Source organism: Pipistrellus kuhlii, unplaced genomic scaffold, assembly GCF_014108245.1.
Source record: "Pipistrellus kuhlii isolate mPipKuh1 unplaced genomic scaffold, mPipKuh1.p scaffold_m20_p_24, whole genome shotgun sequence".
Classification (NCBI taxonomy): Eukaryota; Metazoa; Chordata; class Mammalia; order Chiroptera; family Vespertilionidae; genus Pipistrellus; species Pipistrellus kuhlii.
Window position 1 is genome coordinate 232,501 of NW_023425523.1, and position 18,076 is coordinate 250,576.

The 18,076-nt window shown below is 52.6% G+C and overlaps 1 protein-coding gene and 4 non-coding genes across 5 annotated transcripts; 2 read left to right on the forward strand and 3 right to left on the reverse strand.

Annotated features, from left to right (window-relative positions):
• The first annotated feature begins 530 nt into the window (after nt 1-530).
• TRNAK-UUU lies at nt 531-603 on the forward strand. Its single transcript has one exon. It is a non-coding gene; the product is annotated as a tRNA-Lys (tRNA).
• Nucleotides 604-5,089: 4,486 nt separating this feature from the next.
• TRNAV-CAC lies at nt 5,090-5,162 on the reverse strand. The gene has a single exon. It is a non-coding gene; the product is annotated as a tRNA-Val (tRNA).
• A 483-nt stretch (nt 5,163-5,645) lies between these two features.
• TRNAR-ACG lies at nt 5,646-5,718 on the reverse strand. Its single transcript has one exon. It is a non-coding gene; the product is annotated as a tRNA-Arg (tRNA).
• A 1,521-nt stretch (nt 5,719-7,239) lies between these two features.
• TRNAT-AGU lies at nt 7,240-7,313 on the forward strand. The gene has a single exon. It is a non-coding gene; the product is annotated as a tRNA-Thr (tRNA).
• Nucleotides 7,314-9,361: 2,048 nt separating this feature from the next.
• BTN1A1 (butyrophilin subfamily 1 member A1) lies at nt 9,362-15,331 on the reverse strand. The gene is made up of 8 exons (XM_036453243.2): nt 15,193-15,331; nt 14,817-14,845; nt 14,269-14,701; nt 13,556-13,837; nt 12,360-12,509; nt 11,863-11,883; nt 11,664-11,690; nt 9,362-11,220 (listed from the first exon to the last, which is right to left on the reverse strand). Exons 1-8 carry the CDS (start codon nt 15,296-15,298, stop codon nt 10,547-10,549), a joined length of 1,722 nt encoding a protein of 573 aa, XP_036309136.1. The 5' UTR covers nt 15,299-15,331; the 3' UTR covers nt 9,362-10,546.
• Between the last annotated feature and the right edge of the window lie 2,745 nt (nt 15,332-18,076).

Genomic DNA, 18,076 nt, shown 5'->3' on the forward strand with positions numbered 1-18,076 from the left:
ACTTTTCTTTAATCTTTTCTCCAAAGACAGTTGAGGCCCAGCACGGAATCAAACCGTTTATTTTGTTCCTTTTTAGGTGTCCAAAGTGCCATGAAAAAAGTGATTGAATTAATCGTTAAAGCACAACATCGGATCGGCTTCCCTTTGAAAGTTCTCTGCTGGGGCCCAAGGGTAGAATATTTTAGCTATTTCTCTGGGAAACCCACGAACTGGCAGTCCTTGATGCACTGAATACTATCAGTCCAGTAAGAATCTATAGACACTATGTATACATCCATTTTATATATAAACATATATCATATATATGATAAAGATAGAATTTGGGGGACATTACTATTAATGTGAAAGGGTTGACTTCGGTCTTACAGAAAATTCTCAGTAGCTAAGTTTCTGTGCTTGATAATATTAAGAAGCATTTTCAGAACGGCTAGCTCTGAACAGGAATCACAGATAAAAATTCTAAAATGACTTTTTCCTTCGAGTTTATCATTGTATTAAATATAGTCGAAATGAGCTCCTTTCCTGCAAGGGCCCGGATAGCTCAGTCGGTAGAGCATCAGACTTTTAATCTGAGGGTCCAGGGTTCAAGTCCCTGTTCGGGCGTCCTTGTTTTTCTCATCTATTTAATACAATTTTATTCCAGTAAATAGTAGAAAAGTTTTCTCAAACCACAGGTTGATGTCTGTAAAAAATGAGAGGGAATCCTTAGTTCTATATTGGAATAATAAGGTAGGGCCTGTTCAGAAAATAAGTGCTTTTTGCTTCTCAAGTTGGCCTTTTACTTTTAGGTAAATATATCTGAATTAGTGGGCTGAATTATAATTTAACTTTGTCTCAACTCAGTACTTCATGTGATTAACTCCATCATGTCACTTAAAAGAAATCTGGACAGGAACAAAAAAAAAAAAAAAAAAAAGAATAAAATTACCAATATCTGCTATGTGTGTGTGTGTGGGGGGGGGGGGGGGGTGGGGGGGGGTGGGGAGATGGCAGGGGGAGAGGAGGAGAGACTTTCCATGTCCTAGCCACTGTATTGAGCATTTTTGCTGGGTTTTAGTTGGGGACTGGTGAACTTGGATGGAAAAAAAAAATCTTAAAAATCTCTAACCTTTAACTGAAATTGAGCATATTCTTCACGTATGAATGTAAGCAACAAATTACAGTAGGAAGAGAGGTAGCTGTGGCTTTGTCGCCAAGAAAAATAGCAGATATTTTCCTGTTACAATACAGTTGTTACCAACATCTCCTACTTAAGTATCTTAAGACTACAATTGTCGCGGACTTTCCCCCCCTCCCCCGTGGGAGTCTGTGCGGTGAGTTTCCTTCCCCTTCCCCGCATGGGAGTCTGTACTTGTTCTTCAATAAATCCCCACCTTCGCTGTACAAAAAGAAAAAAGGGGAAAAAAAATACAGTTGTCAAGAGAGTCTTCCTGTTTAATATTGAATGCATTGAATTAATGAAGAAGCACAGATATGACTACGTTGCAAATCATTTCAACTCTGTGGTAACTATTTCGTGGTACAATTGGTTTTCTTTGTCGCCTATGTTTCGGGTTTTAAATAATCCGGAGAAGGGCTCAGGGCCTCCATCAGGCTCTAAGGGGGAAGCAGCCCCGCGTGAGCCCCCCTCCTGATGCTGGCCGCCCTCTTCCGCCCGAACTTCCCTCCAGGGGCCCGGGACGGAGCCCAGGCCGGGTCTGCGAGGGGCCGGCCGGCAGCCCCGGAGGGAACCCTCGCTCCCGCCGCCGGCCGCCGGGGAGTCACCGCTCAATCCGGCCGGGCCAGCGGGCGGGGCAACAGAGAAGCGGCCCTCCGAACGGCCTAGAGGGGACCCGGAAGTGAGCCCGCGCGGTGCGGCCGTGTCCTCCGGAAGTTCCGGTAGCGCTTCCGGTCGTCACTCCGGTGACCGGGTCGGGGAGCCATTGGAGGGTCTTGGAGAGGAGGGGTGTTTCTCTGGCGTGTTCGCCGTGACCGCAGTTGAGAACGGGACGGATTCAGGGAAATGTGTCCCTTCGTGTCCTTCCCAGCTCTCCCAGGACAGTGCTTCCGTTTTTGAGAGTTATAAATGTGACTGTGAGAACTCTGGGCTCCAAATTCCCAAATGTGTATAAACTAGGACGTTAGTTTATGGCTTTTCAGATAGGAATGTAAGTGCCTAATGGGTGGGAAAAGTGGTTTAAAGGCGGGTGTACGTTTTCCTAATTTGCCCTTTCCCACTTCAGGACTCTCTGTCTAAAAAAGTAGCGTCCTTGTACAGAAACAATGTTCCTTCTAGTTTTATGTTGAAGACATGCTACCGCTCTGAGTTCCATGGCCACTTCCCCTGCGATGTATTGTCCTTTCATCACTACCCTTTATTGCAAATTACAACTGCTTCGCTTGCACAATATTTTCATTACTTGCATTTGAAGTGAAATGGGGATAGTAATATTATTGAATTCATAGTCATGGAAATAAGACCCTGGTACTTCCAGCAGAATATGGGTAACAATCCATAAAATTCTACAACTTCCACACACACAAATTGTACAACTCCCCAAATCCTCTCCTCAAAGAGTCAATCAAATCTTCCATTGCCGCTTTGAACAGGAAAAGTTTTCAGAAGGGAGAGATATAAGAGCTGTTCACAGGTCAACTCTGACATGGAGAAAAACTCTAAAAGCTGCAGGATTCTCCATGGCACGACCCACAACCTAGAAACAGAAGCATTGGCTCTTTTGAGCTAAACCATCTCGTCTCATCACCGAAAGCCTGAGCATGGCTACCCAACATGGCCGACGTTAGGGTGCCAAGGCCACATCCTGAGCTGTGGATTCAGAAAGTCGGCTCTACTCAGTGGCATCAGGAAAGCAGGCAGGATGCTGGGCTTCCCCACACTGTACGTCTTATGAGCCAAAGTGGCTGCTGCGTGAATGGAATCAAGAATGATCTTCAAAAACCAGGACAGAAAATCCTATTTTCCCCATTTTTATCCAGCTGCTAAACACTCTATTCGTGGCCTTTGGCCTTCCCACAAAAGACAACAACAAAGTGTCTTCATGCTAACATTAAAAGAGCAACAACCCTGCATTTTTTAATAAAAATTTGATTAAAAAATAACATTTCAAATAGTAGAACATTAGAAGCACAGAGCTGTGAGAAAAGTCCACTTCAGGCGGCATTCCCGGTGCCTCCCGCTCTCTGTGACGAGACTTTCGAAGGGCTGCTCCCCTCCTGGTCAGCATCTGCCTTCCCCTTCCTGCCTTTGGGTTTTCTACATAGACAATCATGGATTATTCCGTATGTGCAAACAATCTCAGTCCCCCTCAAAGTCACACGGCCCCCTCCTCTCTCTGCTCTCACTTATGGCGAGAGAGGGCCTCGGGGCTGGAGGAAAGGCCTGGAAGAAGGTTAGTGATGTCATGCTTAGGAAAGTGAGCATGAAGTACGGCTTCTATGTATATAAAAGCCTAAGCCACCATGACCACTAAGTGGAACCACGGGTCACTATGAAGTGCGCTGACTACCAGGGGGCAGAAGCTCAGAGCAGACAAGCCCATGAGTGGTGGCCAGAGCCTCTCCAGCCCCTGCCTCAGTGCAGAGGATGTCCCCCTCAGACTTAGGCCCGCTCCTCCACATCCCCCAGGGCTCAGGCCGGGCTGAGGGGGACCTCCCCCCCACCCCCCCGGCAGTGCAGGAATGTGTGTACAGGCCTTAGTGTAATATAAAAGTACAAGTAAAGCATGTGCAAGGTGCAGGGAGTTACATGGGCAAGAGGACATGGTGTCAGCTACCCCCCCTCCATCTCCCCCAAGGAAATGTGGGCAAGGCCGGAGCCTGGTTTCCATTGGGGTACGGAGGTGCGGACCCCAGTGACACTGCCCTCCACCTGGCCCCGGATCCTGGGGCACCGTGCGGTCACGGAGCCCCGCGAGCTATCACGGCAGCGGTGCCTGGACGTGTCCCCCCCGAGCTGGAGATGACCCCTCCGAGCGCCCCGTGCCCTCCCCGCGTGTCGGGGGGACGCGCAGACCCCCCCCCCCCCCAACCTCCCCGGGCTGCGTTTCTGCCCCAGCCTCCTGTTAACCGGCCCCGGGACTCGACTGCCTCACCCTTCGGGCTCCCGGCTCCTCTGGCTTCGGGGGCCGCTTTGCATTCACTGAGTTTAGGAAACAGGGGGCGGGGGGGGGGGATAGGGAGGACCCCCGGGAAGGAGGGACAGGACGGGGCCTCCCGAGCGCTGAGCCGCGGGCGTCGAACACCGGTCGGCGGCCTCACTGCGGTCCCCAGATGCAATGGTACTTTGCCCCCCACCCGCCTGGCCCTGGGTCTGCAAACAGAAACACCTCCGTCCATCGGAGCCGCGGGCGGCCCTGTTTCCTCTGGCGAACGGGGGCCCCGGAGGGGCACGAGCTGGGCCCGAGGGGAGCGGAGGCGGCGCCGGCGGCCGGTGTAGACGGATCCCGCTCCCCACGGAGGGCGCCCCCCTCCCCGCCGCCCCCACACGTCACAGACGCCCCTCCTGCGGGGCCGAGGGCCGGAGCGAGCGCGGTGACCTCAGAACCCGGGTCTGAGCGGGACCCCGCGCCCCCAGGTCAGAGGTCAAAGGCGCGGGTCCCGCCGGAAACGAGCGCGGCGCACCCTCAGGTCGCGGCAGCTGGTCGGTCCCTAAACTTGGGGGCGGGTCTTCCCGCTTTTGACGGGGCGCAGCCCGGGGAACCAAGGGGTTCCACCGGTGACTCCTCGAACCCAGGGCCGAGGGACCGCCCGCCCGGCCCCCTCCTGCAGGGGCTGCGCTGAGGCCGTCGCCCCCGCCGCCCTCGGTCGCGCGGAGCGTGGGACCCGGGGCGCCGGGCGGCTCCGCGCTCACCGAGTGTCCGGACCGAACCGTCGCAGGACCCGAGGCGGGGAGGGGGGCAGGGAGGCCGCGAGCCGGGGATGCGCTTCCGGGGCCCGGGCGGCGGCGGCCTGCGGACTCCGCACTCCCGTCAGCACCGCAGCCCGGGGCGAGCCAGACAGGAAAAGGAGGCACGTGTTTATGAGGTCGTAATCATTTTAAGAAAATTAAAACAGGCTTTTAATGATTAGTTACATGGTGAGAAAAAAAACTTGTTTCCGCCCGGTTTCGAACCGGGGACCTTTCGCGTGTGAGGCGAACGTGATAACCACTACACTACGGAAACGCGGTGACAGCAGCCTTCCAAGGGTTACTGTTCCTCCCACAAGCTCTGCCCTTCGACTCGGCGCTAGCGGCGCTGTGTGCGCACGCGCAGGCGCCTGTTGTGTCCCTAGCCCTGCCTTGTGCGCATGCGCGGGCACCTTGGCGTGCCTGTCATTTTTTACTGGAAATGCCCGGATGGGGGAGCACAAAATTAGAGGGGCTCCAATATTAGCCAGGAACTTATCAAGGTTGCTTCTCAAAGTGAATTTGTGCATTTTAACTGCTTTCCCTTTGCCTAAGGTTCCTTCCAACCACCCATCTTTCCCCGGAGTGACTGGTGGGGCGGGCGCGGGGCGTGGGGGTGGGAGAAGGGGTGAGGATTGGGGGAGACGCCGCAGGAGTGGGCCGCGCGTTGTGGGGCCCGCCGACTGCGGGACCTTTCTCCTTCAGCTCCCCGACTCCTCCGTAGTCGGCGGAGGAAGGAGTAAAATGAGACTGCGCCCACCGAGCCAGCCAGGAGTCGAACCTGGAATCTTCTGATCCGTAGTCAGACGCGTTATCCATTGCGCCACTGGCCCTCGCACAAAGTTGAGGGCGGCGGCTCATCTTCATCAAAACCAGCCCGCGGGGCAACCGTCGAAGCCGGGTGTGTGTGTGTGTGTGTGTGTGTGCGCGCGCGCTGGTCCCCGAGGGTCCGAACCCTCCCCTCTCAGGCCCTTCTGAGGGTAACCTCCCTCCCGGGAGGGGATTTATAACCTGATAGAGCACTGGAATTAACCTGAAAAATAACCATAGCGATAAAGTCAAAACTACTGAAACACAATTGTGATCTGTTGCCCATATTCATAATGGGAGAAAACGCAGAGTTTCAGTTATTACTTGTTATGTGGTCAGAATTATATGCCCGCCACAGCCCGGCCAAAGCCCCACCAGCTGGGACCGCTGCTTATCAATACGTTAGCTGCAAGCACTGGAAGGACACGAAGGCTCCTCTTACAACAGCAAAGAAACGGGTGCTTATTTCATGGCCTTCCGATCGAACTGTGGGTTGAGTTCATCGCCTTTCAATCTCAACAAAAACAAGACATCTAGCAGAGTCCTGCTGCCCCCGTCACGGATGCAGGCGGAAGTAAGGCCTTAGAGTGTGACCGAGAAAGCCCTCTGATTGGTACCGTTTAGAAATACAGGTCTCAGCGTTGTCGCCATGACAACAGACACGAAGCAAGGCAGCCGCTCAGAATCGCAGGCCTCCGTTGGGGAGAGACTCCCACAGCTATGGCGACAGTTTGTAAACGGCTCAGTTTCACTACAGCTGTTCGTTCAGATTTCCGTTACCAGGCAGAAGATAAGCTGGGAACCGCTACACACACACACACACACACACACACACACACACAGCCCCCCCGTGGGAAAGTACAAACTTCAGGGAAGGCTCTCAATTTGACATCTTATCCAAAGAGAGCCTTTGGACAAGTTTTAGGACAAGGAAGTGGCTCTTCCTGTGGCTTCAGAGAGGGAATCGCTCTTTCATTTCTTTCCAAGACCAGGTTTTCATGGCGAAGCCTGTGTTTTTAAGGTGCAGCTCTAGAACTGTATAAGTTAACTTTATAAGCTACAAGCAGGCAGGTGGAACCAAAATCTACGGAAAGACTTGGGGTAAGGAATGACTGGAACTTGAACTGAAAACCGTGAGGTAGAGAACATAGAGCTTGCTTCCCCAACGGACCTGTTCTTGGGGCTAGATCTGTTCTGTTGTCCAAGTGTCCCAGGACCCGAGGAGGCGTGTCTCCGCGTGAAGGCGGCTGATCCTCTCCTCTGCTCCCCTCCCCTTAGTCCCCTTCTCTTAGTCCCCTCCCCTGCACCCCTCCCCTGATCTCCTCCCCTGCTCCCCTCCCCTGCTCCCCTCCCCTGGCCCTCTGTTCCCGCGCCCACACCGGGAGAGCTCAGACTGAACCCTCGCAGGCCAAGGCTCATCTTTAGGGTCTTGGGAAACATTTGGGTTGCTCCTGGCCCAGATGGATAGAGAAGTAAATAAATGCGCCCAATAAAATCACAGGTCTTCCTCTTTCCTCATCGATTTGGACGCGAGCCGGCGTGCTGGCTCCGTGGCTTAGCTGGTTAAAGCGCCTGTCTAGTAAACAGGAGATCCTGGGTTCGAATCCCAGCGGGGCCTTTTTCTTTTTACGGGTGTGGCTTTCGCCCTTTCAACAAGGAAATGGGTCGTCAAAGTCAAATCTTAAGGGTACATTTTCTCTATGGGGGCTCACAAAAGTGTTTTACACGGGTCTGAGGATGGACTTTCTTATTATTTACAAAAATAGCACGAAGATGAATTTGTTGCTCTTTTGAAGAAAATGTCCATCCTTCATGTTTTTATATTTTTGTCCCACAGATTATCTTTTCATGGAGTACAAAAGGAACCAGGGAAAGCAGAAGGCAAAGTCACCGCATTTCAACTACAAACTATAACACCTCTGCTCACTCCTCTTTCACACGAACGCCCTTTCACACTCTGCAGGCAACGTTTTTAGAAAGGAATGACTGACACGTGTGCTGTGGAGAAGGCTGCAAACACCTCTGAAATCCTACCTGATATGTAACACGTGTAAGGGGCTGGGTGTCTTGTTGCGTGTTCTGAGTTTATCTCGCTGCACGCTGAAGATGGGTAGGCTTTTCTGAAAGGATGTTACACTGCAATAAATCATTTTCAAAAGGAGGGGAGGGGAGAAGAAAGGATGAGTAGTTTCTGTGTCTAGTAGACCCCGAAAAGGGAGCACTTGACCCGAGGTTTCCACCACAGCCACTTCTGTAAACACACCTGAGAGGTTTCTGAAATCTCAGGATCACTCATTCTGCCCCAAGTGACAAAGACAGACGCTGGCAAAGCATTTGGCAAGGTGGCATGTCTTCTCTGTTAGAAGATTCAGAAATTACCAACTCAGTGTCCCCCAGGCACTGGCCCCTGTGCCAACTGGAGAGGGCTGCCCAGGGGCATCTGATAAGGTCTGCTTCTGGGTGCTTGGTGCCCAGAGGCTAGGGCTGGGGAGAGGAAAGACACAGGTGTTCCCTCAGAGCCTGTCACCTGCTCAGTCCCGGCCCGGTGACCGTTTTCCTTGAAGGGAAAAAGGAAGTGGGGTGAGGGGTGAGGTTGTGGCGCTGATTAAAATCTGTAACCGGTTTTCTTTCTACTCTCAGCCAGGGGTTCCTGTGGCAGCCCCATCTGTTCTGGCTGAGGTTTCACATACACATTTCAAGGTACACACCAAACCAGCAAAGCAACTGCCTGAGGTTTCCAACTTATTATTTTTTTTAAGTTAGTTTTTTTCTTTCTTTGACTTTCTAAAAGCATAATTTGAACACGAATGAACACTTTTAAAGTAGGAATCAATCATGTTCTTCTCCCAGCTGTAGAGTGTGGGTGCCCACGCAATGGGCAGTGTGGGGTGAATAGTGTTTGAGGCAGGACGAGGACAGGACTTGAGACTCACACTATCCCTCTGGGTGGCAGAGCTGGCTGGTCAGAGCCTCTGGGACGTGGCTGTGCCTGGTCCTTGCCTGGGGCCTTCAACAGTGGTTTCCACCCAAATCACCAGGTCTGTTTGTTTGCTTGCTTCCCGGTTCCAAGGCATTACCATGAAAAGTTTTCCAAACATTTCCTCCTCTTGGAAAAGTATTTTTAAAATTCACGGACATGGCTTCCTCACTTGCACCAGAATCACCTTTTTTAGTGGTGAACATGGAGTCAGCACCCACACAGAGGCTAAGGGTGGGCAGCCAGTGGGCACCGGGCCTTTGTGTGAGTCCCTGGGTTCTCCTGAGATAGCAGCTCCTAGGCTGCCTGCCAGGTGAGCCCATCCACTGCTGTCAGGCTCCAATGGGTCCCAGGAAAATAGAACCACAATGTCAGTAAGCAACATGTCTTCTTTCCTCAGGGGTGTGTCTATGTGTGTATGAATTATATATTTTTTATTGATTTCAGAGAGGGAGGGAGAGGGGGAGAAAGAGAAACATCAATGATGACACAGAATCATCCATCAACTGCCTCCTGCACACCCCACATGGGATTGAGCTCATAACCTGGGCATGTGTCCTGAAGGGGAATGGAACCGTGACCTCCTGGTTCATAGGTTGCCGCTCAACCACTGAGCCATACTTGCCGGGCCTTTCCTCCGTTTTTGTCCTGGGTGCACTCGTTGCAATAAAGAAAGGAAGGTGCAGCAATCAGACAGACTTGTTTATTAGGTTAAGACCATGGGCGACGTTGATCCTGAACGCGAGAAAGTACAATCCGAGTAGGAGATGTGAGTGCGGATAAGTGTGCAGCCTGTTGACCAGAGGTGCCTCGGGCATAAGAAAACTTGAAAACAGACAGTAGCAATCGGGCTCGCTGTGCTGAGCAGGGACACCAATCAGGGGACCCAAAGAGGAGGGCATGGGAGGAAGGCTGTGTGGGGAGAGAGTGCACAGGCCACGGTTTGGAAATGGGGAGCTGTTGATGCTCAGGGAAGAGGTGTTTGAGGGAGGTTACACAGGACATTGGGATGATGGCTGAGGGGGCACAAGGCTGAGATAGTGGCTGATGAAGTGATGATATCCCTGAGGGGATGATTTCTGGAACAGCCTCTGAACAGGAGGGAGTCCAGATCATGAAGAGGAGGAGAAGGAGAAACTGTGGGGCCCACAATGTGAGGGTGGAATGACCCCCAGGCAAGAGAGTAGCAGGCCGGTGTGAAGAGGAACGGGGTCTGAGACACTGCTGTGCACACAGCTGTCTAACATCCTCCTCTCTGTCCACCTCCTGTCCAACACCCTGGCTCTGCTCCTAGCATCTCTCCTCCACTTCGCCTTCCAGTCGCTCAGACTCCACAGTGGCAGGGCCCATTTCCCCCCCTGCCACGTAGGACAAGCTTAGGTATTTGGGATACAGGCCCTGACTCTGTAGGGGCAAGCCAGGCGGTCATCCCTGGTCTAGGGTCACCTCACTTTCCTTCATCCCAGTGTCCCCTCCAGGTTCCTTGATGGGGTGTTAGCCTCAGGTCTTCTGTTCCTAGAATCCTTTGGGGTTTCTGCTTGCCTGTTCCTCCACACACCCCTCATCTGGACACCAGGATGGTTGTCATCACCCCATGACCATCCAACCTGACCCTATCTCGACCCCTGGGCTGTCTGTTGAGTTTATTTCAAGTCCTTCCCTTTAGGATGTGGCCTCCAAACTAGGAGAACAGATGTCGTTGAAGCGTCACTGACTATGGGTACAGAAACAGATTAGAAAGGTCCTATACCCCACACTCTCCAGCAGCAGCTACACAAGCTTCCCAAGAAGCCACGGGAGCTGGGTGAGACCTCAGGGGGCGGGGTGGCAGAGAGGGGTGAGAGCAAAGGGAAGCAGCTAAGCTGGGCTCAGCCTTAAGGTGCCCCCTGGTTGGCCTGGGTAGAGATGAGTTTGGAATGAAGTGTGTCTGTGTCCCCAGAGGCGGTGTCCTCCCCTAAGGGGGACAGTGGGATCTCCTTGGCAGGGTCCTTGGCCTCAGCCTCCACTGTGACTTCCTCCAGCCCACCCGTGACCGGGCAGATCGTCAGGGGCTTTTTGCCAGAGGACCAGAGGCAGAAGAAGGGCCGGAGGGGGCCAGAGAAAGAGGCCTTGGAGAAAGTGAAGATGTGGGACCCGTCCATCATGTTGTAGAAGGCCACATCTCCTGAATCATAGTCTAGGAAGATCCCCACCCGACGGGGAGGTCCCGCCAGGGGGAGAGGGGTCCGGAGTGGGGTGAGGGCCCAGTACCCGTTTCCATACAGCTCCACAGCCCAGAACCCATTCTTGGGAGTCATGGGGTCAAATCCTTTCTTCATCACATCCTCCCTGCACACCCCGATGGCCCAGTCGGTCCTATCCCCCACCTCCACCTCCCAGTAATGCCTCCCGGAGGTGAAGGCCTCCCGCCCCAGCACACAAGGCCAGGAGTCAAATCGCTCGGGTTTCTCGGGCAGTTTCTGACGTGCATCTTCCAGCCGCACAGACTTGGAATCCTCGTGCAGAAAGAGGTGGGGGTGGGCAGTGTCTGGGTCCAGAGTCACATCAACTAGACACGGAGAGGAAGCGAGTCTGAGCAGGCATACATTTGTGAGAGGCTGCAAGCCCTGCTCTCCCTTCTCCAAAGAGATAGGAACACACACATACACACACACACACACACACACACACACACACACACACTGAGAATTCCAAGGAGAGCTGAGCTGTTTGGCCTGCTCAGCTGCCTCTATTCCCTTCCCTCGACAGCCACAGGTGATGTACAAGCTGATTGTCCCCAGGGCCTAACACCGAGTGTCAGACGGGCTTGTCTATCCATTTCCCACTCAGGCCGCCGTGTGCCTCAAGGAAAAGTTGGTGCCATCTGGACCTTTCCACTCTCTCTATCCTCATCTCTAAAAGCTGTTGGTGCTTTGGTTTCCAACTATTGTAGAACTTTGAGTCCCTGGGGGTTGAAGCCTCGGAGCCCTTGAGAGGTTGAGAGTCACTGACCTGCATGCAGTGCAGCCTTCTTCCACTCTGCAATGAGACAGAGAGAGTCACTGAAAGGTTTTATAGGAGAGAGCGAGAGATAGAGATGAGAGAGAGAAAGAGAGAGAGAGAGAGAGAGAGAGAGAGAGAGAGAGAGAGAGAGAGAGAGAGAGAGAGAGAGAACCTTGAGGGTGGAAATAACGACAAAAAGACAACTTACTGAGCTCCTTCAGGAGTTTCTCTGGAAAACAAACAGAATAAAAAATGACCTTCTACAGTGGACATGATGAAGGGGTGTGAGAAAAGCACAAAGGAGTAACTGTTACATCATGACTACTCAATTACTGAAACATGATCAATAGTGAAGAACAGGAATTGTGTTGTTTTCTAAGAACTATGCAGGAAGTTCCTATTGGCTTGGATCATATCTGTAGTCGTTACTGGGAAACTGAGGTAAAAGTGAGGATAGAGCCTCAGGGTGGGTAGTGAGCAAACTTCAGGTCTAATACCTGTTATTAATAGAACCGGTTCTGACCCAAACCTCTGTCCTTGCTCAGACTGAGTATCAGTGACTCCAGGAGCCTTATAATCCCCTCTGACTTTCAGAATTCCAAAGTCTGATATCTCCCACTGGCAGTTATCCTACAGGACTTGGATCCAACCTCACTTGGATGCACTCCCGACAAGCACACCCCAACAAGGGGTTCTATGATTTACCTGTAGAGCTGAATTCACCCTTCCTCCGTCTGGACCTCTCCTTGTATAGTCTCCAGGTGAAAAACATGAACCCGATGGTGAGAACTCCTAGGACCACTGAGGTGACAGCCACAGCCACCACCCAGGGAATCAGCCTTGGGAAGAAAGGAGCTGAAACAAAGGACATTTGTTGAGAAAAACTGAGCAAGTCCGGCTCTTCCTCTGGTTCCAAAGGGACTCGGAAGAGGGCATGACCTGGACCTCTCCCTCCCATTCCTTCCGAGGTGAAAACAGTCCCTCCAATGCCACTCAGGCTTTTCAGGGGGGAAAAAATATCTTAGGTTGGAAAAAGCAGAGGAAGAGAGGAATGAAGATCAACATGAGTCATTTTGGGACAGAACAAGGAAAACATGGACGAATTCATGTTGTTATGGAATTCCTCCTTAATGATCAATGGAGGACTTGAGCCAAGAGGACAGGGAAGTTACCCAGGAAGGGGAAGTATCACCTCTGGGTGCAACAGCACAGACTCGGTGACCCAGGGAGAAGGAAGTTCCTGCCTGGATCAGAGGCAGTGGGTGGGGGACAGTGAGAAGACTCGCTTTCCCGAGGACCCTGGGCAGAGCTCTCACCTGGGATGGAGGAGAAAGGGGGCAAGGGCGGAAACAGAACAGTCTTAGTTTTCCTGTTTGGTCAAGGAGAGAGTCTCAGGATCAGGAAGTCCTGCAGGGACAAAGCTTCTCTGTCCAAGGTGCATCTCCTAAGCAAATCTGGATTTTCTGCAAGGTCTTAGTACAGTTTATGCCTTCAGAATATTTTAAAAATATATTTTTATTGATTTCAGGGATGAAAAGAGATAGAGAAAGAGAGAGAGGGGGGGGAGAGAGAGAGAGAGAGAGAGAGAGAAAGAGAGAGAGAGAGAAACATCAATGATGAGAGAGAATCATCAATCGGCTGCCTCCTGCACACTCCACACTGGGGATTGAGCCTGAAACTCGGCCTGTGTCCTGACCGATCATCCAACCGCAACCTCCTGGTTCATAGGTCGACGATGCTCATCCACTGAGCCATGTCGGTGGGGCTAGAACCTTTAAGTGAAGTTGGTGGGGCTCCCTCAGGAGAGTGGGCGGGGGTGGGGTGGATTTTAGGTGAAGAAAGTAGGCCGCTCTGCCAGGAGGTCATGCTTCACCTAGGGACCCAGTGTTGGGTTCACTGACCTGGTATGGAAATGTCTGCTTCCTTCTCCTGGCCAAGGAGGACGTTCTGGATGCAGCAGGACAGGTTCTTCACGGCGGGGTCCCTGATGGCCACGGAGGCCGCCACGGTGAACAGGCCTTCTCCGTCAGGATGCCTGGACTCTGACGTGGAAGAGAACGTCTCTCCCGTGGGTGTCCTCCACTGCACCTGGGGCTCTGGGTACCACCCCACCGAGGTGCACTCCAGCTGGGTCTCCCCGTTGTCTTGAACATCCACATGGATGTGAGGGTCAGAGCCCAGCGCTGCAGAGAGAGAAGCTGGTCTTACTCCTTCAGGGGACACCCCCTGGGAGCCTTATAACCACATGGCTGCATAGATTGAGAAAGAAGAGCATACGGGGATGGGAGTGAGGGAGACTCCTCTCCATACTACATTACATAAGGAGACAAGGTGTCAGTACAAGGCATTTCATAACCTCATTAGAACGGGTGCCAGCCCAGCGGGCATGGATCATAGGTCAGCCAGACACCAGACAGATAGTCAACCTATGAACCAGGAGGTCAGGGTTCCATTCCAGGTCCGGGCACCTGCCCAGGTTGCGAGCTGATCAATGATTCTCTCTCAGCATTGACCTTTCCATCTCTCTCTCCCTCTCCCTCCCTCTCTGAAATCGATAAAAATATACGTAAAAAGAGGCGCACGCCTCCCGGGAGTCAGGGAGAAGGGCACTCACCGGCCACCCGCAGGCGCACGCGGGCCTCTCCCTGGCCTGGGCCGTCCTCCCGCCGGAAGGAGCAGCGGTACTCGCCGTCGTCCGAGGCCTGGACCCCGCGGATCCGGAGCGCCACGCGGCCCTGGGCCAGGCCGTCCAGCACCAGCGCCACTCGGCCCCGGTACCGGGCCAGCTGCTCGGCGTCCTGCGTGCTCCCGGCGCGGTGCACCAGCACGGCCAGGGCCTCCGGCTCCCGCAGCCACCGCATCTCCAGGGGCGCGGCGCTCAGGTTCGCAGGCAGGTGGCAGGGCAGCTCTGCGTCCATGCCCACCAGCGCCAGGACGGGCTCCGCAGGTCCTACCACATCAAAGGTAGCTGCCGGGAACCGGACAGTTAGAGACCAGACAGCCGGACACCGGGACAGCAAGACACCAGACAGCCAGACACCAGACAGCTAGACACCGGACAGCCAGACACCGGACAGCCAGACACCAGACAGCTAGACACTGAACAGCCAGACACCAGACAGTTAGACACCAGGATAATTAGACACTGGGACAGTTAGACACCAGACAGCCAGACACCAGACAGCCAGACACTGAACAGCCAGACACCAGACAGTTAGACACCAGGATAATTAGACACTGGGACAGTTAGACACCAGACAGTCAGACACCAGACAGCTAGACACCAGACAGCCAGACACTGGACAGCCAGACATCAGGACAGTTAGACACCAGGACAGTTAGACACTGGGACAGTTAGACACCCGACAGTTAGACACCAGACAGTTAGTTAAACACTCCCTGCCCCAGGACAGCATCCCCACGCTCATTCCTGGACCAGTCCACCCCATGGCACCCGCCTGGCCCAGGGGAGCCTCCAGGGAGAACCGATGGGGTCATTTCTGTCCACCCTGAAGTTAGGGACAGTGGGGAGACCCACCTGTGCCCGGCCCGGGATCTGCATGCAGCCCGTGCAGCTGCAGAAGCAGGAGGGTGAGCAGGCACCCCTCGAGGCAGGGGCTGGGGAAGGCAGCCATCGCCCTCATCTGCCGCAGTCTGTGGGAGCTTCGGCCTGGAAGACAAAGCGAAGTTCTTTCCCCCTCGGAGGGCACTAGGCCTTGCACAACCCCCCCCTGCCCCCCCAGCCAGTCATGGGCCTGCCCACCCATCACCCTAAGTTCGACCAAGCCCATTTATAAGAACCCAATGGGCCTCCCAACCCCAAGGAGACAGGAGACTGGTGCTAGGAGACATTGTGCCCATGAAGGGGTGAATCTTGGAACCATTGTTCTGCAAAACCCTCTTTGGCATTTGCTTCCAGCAATAATGACAGAGATAACCCAACAGAGGGGTGCTGGGAATGAAGGGGGACAAGAGGAGAGGTGGGAGAAGGACAGGGAGGGCGCTGAGAGCTGAGGGTGGGCATTGCAGAGGGGAGAGGACATGCCTCCTGGATCTTAGATCCTGGGCACTGACCTGGCTCCTTGGAGGAAAGGGCACCTGCCAGGCTCTACCCCGAGTGAGGAGGCTGGGCATGCCCCGGGGTCGAGTTAAAGCCACAGAGGAGGAAGGGGCAGTGCCCTCAGGAGCGCCCTCCCCCTCCCATTCCTGATGTGTTTAGTTTGGAAAGTTTTCCAGGGACAATGGGAAGGTCTGCTGCTCAGAGAACAGGGTCTGCGCTGATGCTGAAGTCCTCGGTGGAGTGAACAGGAGGGGGCAAGAAAACGCTGGGATGAGACGGGAAGCCTCCGTTCTTTTCTCTCTAAAATGGGAATCTATACTAATAAAAGGGTAATATGCTAATTAGACTGGGTAGACCAGATGTCTTCTGGACCTCCTTTAAAGCCATGGTGGTGGGGCTGAGGCAGAGGCAGTTAAGGGCGATCAGGCTGGCAGGCAGAGGTGGTTAGGGATAATCAGGCCGGCAGGGGAGAGCAGTTAGGGCTGATCATGCCAGCAGGGGACAGCGATTAGGAGTGATCAGGCCAGCAGGGTAGAGCAGTTAGGGACATCAGGCAGGCAGGCAGAGGGGTTAGGGGCAATCAGGCAGGCAGGCGAATGGTTAGGAGCCAGCAGTCCTGGATTGCGAGAGGGATGTCGGACTGCTGGCAGTAGGACATCCCCTGAGGGGTCCCAGATTGAAGAGGATGCAGGCCAGGCTGAGGGAGCCCCTCTTCTTCCCCCCCATGCATGAATTCCACACACACACACATGCATCCACCCATGCCGTGCATGAATTTTGTGCACTGGGCCTGTAGTATTGTTAATAACCTCATCCAGAGAGGTATCAGAGGATTAAACGAGGTTAAGCATGTAGAGCACAAAGCATACAGTAGGAACTTAAAGGTGGGTGAATTTTATTTTTTTTATTATTTATGTGGGCTAAGAATTCAAGGTAGGCTGTCCATTCCTGTGTGTGGCCTCCCTGGGAGCACCTCATGTGGCCTGCAATTCCTATTTGAGGATGAACCTCTTGTATGGGAAAAAATAAAAAAATATGGGAAAACATTTTTAAAAAAGCAGAAACCACCCATAATGTCAGCAACTAATGACAACCTCCACTCACATGTTAGCGTCTTTCCTCCCATGTTTACATGTGCATGTGCATCAAAAAACAGAACTGATGAGGTTTTTGCATAATTTGAATTATTATAATTTGATTAACAGTTATGTGATACCATATTATAGGTTCTAACAGTTCCCAAGATTGTGGGCATCTTGTTTTTTTTTTTTTTTTTTTTTTTTTTTTTTTGCCTACTATACCCAGTACACATTACACAGAGGCTTTGTCCTTATCTTCGGTGACTTCCTGATACGCTTTCAGATAAATTCCAAGAAATGTAGTCATTGGGTCCAAGGGCATGAACAGGCTGCCCAAGTTCCTTCCTGGAATGCTGAACCTCTCTCTCCGTCAACGCATCCTCCTCCTCCTCACCTAACCCTGCCTGCACCGCAGAAGTGGATCAAGCTTCGATCTAATTTATTTATTTTTTATTTTTATTGCTTTCAGAGAGGAAGGGAGAGGGACACACAGAGAGAAACATCAATGATGAGAGAGAACCATGGATGGGCTGCCTCCTGCATGCCCCACACTGGGGACGGAGCTTGCAACCCTGGCATGTACCCTGATAGGGGAATTGAGCCGTGACCTCCTGGTTCATAGGTTGACACTCAACCACTGAGCCATGCTGGCCAGGTTTACCATGCATTTATATAATAGTGAGGCTAGTCACTTCTCATATTATCCACTCAGTATTTTGCAGAAGTGAGCTCTTCAGGCCAATCACTCATTTGTTTCCTCAGATGTCAGCTCTGGATTATATTTGTGGCAAAAATTACCACAGTTTAGTCCTGGACTTCTAATTGGGACTATGATGAAGACCAAAAAATAATTGACCCACCAGACTGCTAAGAGAATGACTTTCCAAATGCAAATCAGATTATTTCACATTTTGCTTAAAAATCCCTACATATGCCCAGCTGGTATGGCTCAGTGGTTGACCATTGACCTATGAACCAGGAGCTAGGGTTTGATTCTCTGGTCAGGGCACATGCTCAGGTGGTGGGCTCAATCCCCAGTGTGGGGCATGCAGGAAGCAGCTGGGATCAATGGCTCTCATAATTGATGTTTCTGTCCTCTCCATCTCCCTTCCTCTCTCTGAAATCAATAAAACATATGTATTTTTAAATGCCTACACATCTCCCTAGTGACCCCAGCACCAAGTTCAGGCACCTTGATCAGGGCAAGAAAATGCTGTAGGATCAAGTGTTCTCCCGTTTCCTTCCTCTCCTCTATTTTTTCCAACGGCCTACACACCAACCAG